This window comes from Micropterus dolomieu, linkage group LG05 (assembly GCF_021292245.1).
Source record: "Micropterus dolomieu isolate WLL.071019.BEF.003 ecotype Adirondacks linkage group LG05, ASM2129224v1, whole genome shotgun sequence".
NCBI classification, from domain to species: domain Eukaryota; kingdom Metazoa; phylum Chordata; class Actinopteri; order Centrarchiformes; family Centrarchidae; genus Micropterus; species Micropterus dolomieu.
The window spans coordinates 16143365-16147753 of NC_060154.1; the positions used below are offsets into that span (position 1 = coordinate 16143365).

General features: G+C 37.7%; 1 protein-coding gene across 2 annotated transcripts in view; it reads right to left on the minus strand.

The window, feature by feature from the left end:
- Positions 1 to 436: 436 nt before the first annotated feature.
- The window catches only part of LOC123970722 (afadin- and alpha-actinin-binding protein-like), a 10114-nt gene continuing 6161 nt past the window's right edge, over positions 437 to 4389 (minus strand). For both annotated transcript variants that reach the window (XM_046048942.1, XM_046048941.1), the window contains exons 12-14: positions 1354 to 1471; positions 858 to 999; positions 437 to 739 (exon numbers count right to left, since the gene is read on the minus strand). In XM_046048942.1, the coding sequence (XP_045904898.1) occupies positions 595 to 739; positions 858 to 999; positions 1354 to 1471 (405 nt within the window). In that variant the 3' untranslated portion in view covers positions 437 to 594. The remainder of the gene's footprint in view (positions 740 to 857; positions 1000 to 1353; positions 1472 to 4389) is intronic.

Sequence of the window (4389 nt, forward strand, 5' to 3'; positions counted from 1 at the left end):
TGTTATCAACTACATTTCTATTTTAATATATGATATGATATTTAATCCAGTTTCTTATTGCATTCAGTGAAACAGCAGCATTAAATCTACATTCTAAAACATTGTGCCAGTTCCCAAGTTCAACATGATAAAATAAGCTGAAAAGCTGTGATATAAATGGCAACATTTAGGCAGGTTTAGGTGCAACAGCGACCATTAAAAAGGGTCAAGCAACATCTCATTACCGAGACACATGATCTTTTGTGGCACAACTGCATTGCCAAAAAATACTAGCTTCAGACCTAGATTTAAGATATGACTACACGATTAACAGTGCTAAATAAATAAATTTATCACATAGTTAAATTAATAAAACAGTAAGATAATAAAAAAACAACTACATTGATCATTTTCTTTCAGTCACACCGAGCACACAACACCAGCAGCTAACCAGAACTCTTGTTTGGCTTTGACTGTTGCCATTTAATCATTTGACAGTCTATCGGCAAGTGTTTGGCATTCACAAGCCAGGTGTATTTCTGAAGTATCACATATTCGTCCATAATAAATGGACATTAACTTTAATTCTGATTCACATGATGAAGGTTTTTTGCTTCATATAGAGCTGTTCTTTTCCTTTGTGAGTGTGTGGCGGCTGAGGTCTTCACTGTCGTTCCACTGTTTGTGCTGAACTGGAACATTTCCATTAAGAAACATGGATTCCTCAACATGTTCAGTCTTTGTCTTTGGTTTGGTTGAGCTGGAAATCAAATATGGACAACCAGTTAGGTATACACAATAGCAGCATTCATTTACAGGTACATTCTTTCATGATTTTCATTATGTCATAAATTGCTGCACAAATAATGACACCGTACCTGTTTTCTGGGTTAAGGCAAAGTGTGCGATATAGGTCGGCTGTTGATGGCGATGTGAGTGGCACACATCTGGGTGAGGCTGTGTCAGGCAGGCATTTGATGAGCTTTTCTGGACCTGATGCACTACTCACTTTTGTTTCAGCTGTAAAGACAAGATGAAACCTTGTTGATCCTGGTCAGGAAATTGATTTAGTTATAATTTAATAATAAAAGCAGAAAAAAGCAGTATAATATAAACCCAAACTGTAACTCAAGTAGAAAAGTACAAAAATAATGATAATTCAGTGAAATAAAGCTGCATCAGAGTTGTGGTATAGAAGAATATTGTTCAGTTGTTCATTTATAACCTATAGTATATAGTACAGAGTATCATTATCATTCAGTTTATTAAATACAGTTATTATTCAACAATCCATTTTGGAAGATCAAAAAAAAACAAAACAAAACTACACAGTATGTATGTGAACTGGGCCAGTACAACACAAAGGACACTCACATATTAAAAAGGCACTTTTAGACTTTGAAATCTGGGGTTTCTTTAAGTCAGCAAATGGACTCAAGTTTAAAAACTGGTGTTTGAGCCACGTCGCTCGATCCTCCTCAAAGGCCTTCCTCTGCAAGTTAACCAGATACAAGTCATCTCAAAAACAGTCCCACTTTTGTGGTGAGCACACAGATATCAGTAATCTCTGCACACAGAGAAAAAATTGCTGTATTCCCTATTTTGGAAACAATATGTTTTATAAATCACCTCGTGGCTAAGTCTTATAGCTGCTTCAGTGAAGTTCCTTCTCTCCCTCTCAAAGATCTTTCTCTGTTCCTCTAGAGTCGTCCACTCTTCTCGGAGGCGCTCCTTCTCCTGCAGCATGTAGCAGTCGCTCAGCAGGGATGCCGTCTCCTCATCACATGGAGAGCTCAGCTGCTGCTACAAGAAAAAGAACGGACATTGTTTGTTCAGCCATGATTTTATAAAAGGAGTGTTACACACTGCAACAAACAAAATACAGTATCTTCCTCCAACATTTAAGTGCTCAGTTAGCGTAAAGTAAAACTACAATGGTCAAGCATGATAGACAATGTTAAAGGTCAACTAATGTTTAAAACTAGCAGTTTAAAATCTGCAACTCTTACTCAAAATTGATTGATTGTCTTAGCAATGTGACTTCAACTCTTGCCAGTGAATTAATGAACTCTCCAGGAAGCTTAATGGCAGAAATATCAGGGTAAATTCAGTCTTACCTGCAGGAGCTGCTGTTGTGTTTGAATAAAGTCTCTGCACTGCTGGATCTCCTGCTTCAGTCTTTCCATCTCCTCCTCATGAGTCTCTCTGGAAACTGCATCAGTGTTTTTACTCTCGCCAAAATGAGCTAAAGAAGCTGAACAAACAACCCAAAAAAATGTAATTTAACAATTAAGTTTACATGCATCTTCTACGTATTGATTTTAACGGAAGGCACGAATCCAGTATGGAATGTCATTGGAAAATTTAGTCAGTGGTTGAATTGTTGCAATACAAATCCTGATGTTTCTTGAGTTTTAACAGAAACAACTCACAAAATTTTAATACAGCATTTTACCAGTTATCAGACGAGTGGATTCATAACAGAACGTAAGCATGCTTCAGTTGCTCTAAGCTTGAACAAAGTTCCATGTTTGATGACTTATGACTATATTTTGTCACATCAATGGTACAAAAACACAGCCAATTTTAAGACACTTTTTTGGTTAGAGAGGAATCCAATTCCACATGACACAAAGTTAAATTCCTTCATGTATCAAACAGCGACAGTATGCTGCATGAGGACTACCTTGGCTGTCCAATCGTTCAACGTGGCTCTTGAGTCTCCTCCACTGGAGGCGAATACTGTTGGTCAGCTTCTCCCGGGCGTGAACACAGTACAGCTCCACGCTTTCTTTAGTGGAATCAAATACTTCCTCTTCCTCCTCCGAGTCAGCCTGACCATGCCGATGAAAATATTTTTCAATCTACTGGTGGCACATCTGGCAAATCATTGTTTTTAGGAATATTTCCACCTAACATGGTTGATAAAATACTGGCAGCAAAGTTGGACAAAGTGTTTTGAGTTTAATAATCCTTGGTAAAAGATCTACTGTATAATGTCTACATGCAGTCCAACACTGCATATATTCAACTTGAGAAATAAATGGGGAATGAAGTGCGAGCAGTCACTTGGAATGAGAGAAAACAGAAGTCATCTTATCCTACCTGTATGCCATCATCTTGTTGATGTTTGTCGCCTTTATAAGTTGGTTTCCTTGAACTTAGAATGGACACAATGTCTTTTTTCATCTGCTGCAACACTTTCTTTAACTCTGCATTTTCCAGCAGCAGCTCCCTTTGTCTGGTGTCATAGTCACTGAGCAGAGTCTTATACATCTCCCCCTCATGCCTTGGGGATGAGAAAGACAATCATTTATGTTACACACGCACACGTTATAAACTCATGTACATAACACATCTACAGAGGAAATTCTTTAAAGCTACAGTAACTTGCAGGATTCAGCAGCACGACAATGTCTGAAGCCTATGTTCCTAAAATAAATCTGTGTCACCTAGAAAACTGACAAAGGAGCTGATGTGCAACTTGCTTGAGATGCAAAAGTAGGATGAGTAGTACTTTCTCGGATGATGCTGTTTATTCCTTATTTCTGTTTATTTACAAATACAAAACACAAATCTTCATAGATACTGCAAAATGACTAGACAAAAAAGCCATACAGTAAGAAGTGAACTTACTTTGCCTCTGTCTTTTCAGTTTTCCAAAGGCTTCTCTTCCCATCAGCTCTTCCAATGTTGTTCAATACATCAATGGCTGGAAGCAGGAACAACAAATGAAAAAAGAAATTAACAGAAATTAAAGAGTCTCAAATGTAATGTAAATTTTAATCTTGTGTTTAAAGAGGTTGGTTTCATTTTAAAATGTTAAAGGTTGGGGAAAAGACTGAGGCTAAATGGGGTTTTCATAAACCTTGTTTCCTCTCCTTTTTGTCAACCAGAAGTTGATTCAAGCGCTCCTTCAGCTTGTTAAATTCTCTTTCTTTCCTTTTCATCTCATGATTGTACTGGCTGGCCCGGCTGGCAATTATGTTCTGAAGTTTTTGAACCTGGCAGGGGGGAAATAAAGTGTTTTCTAAGAGAACATGCCTGTGGATTCACTCAGTATTGTCTGGAGGCAGTAATCCCAAAGAAAGTACCTCTTCTTTTTCATTTTTCAGGCAGTTTTGCAAACTCTTCACTTTCAGCTGTAGCTGTCGTTCTCTCTCAAGCAGTCCCGTGTTCTCTCTTTTGGACAGTTCAAGCTGCTCCTATGATAACAGAACAACATTGGCATGGACATTTAATATGAGAGGTAATTTTTTCAGTACTGACAAGCAACTATTGAGGTGCTTAATGTGTGGTTACACATCTGTTATATTTTTATTTGAATACAATATTAATATGGAGAAATCACTGGTTTTCGATGTTACTGTACTTTTAGTTTAGTGCTGGTGAGCTGCAGGGAGTCCACAT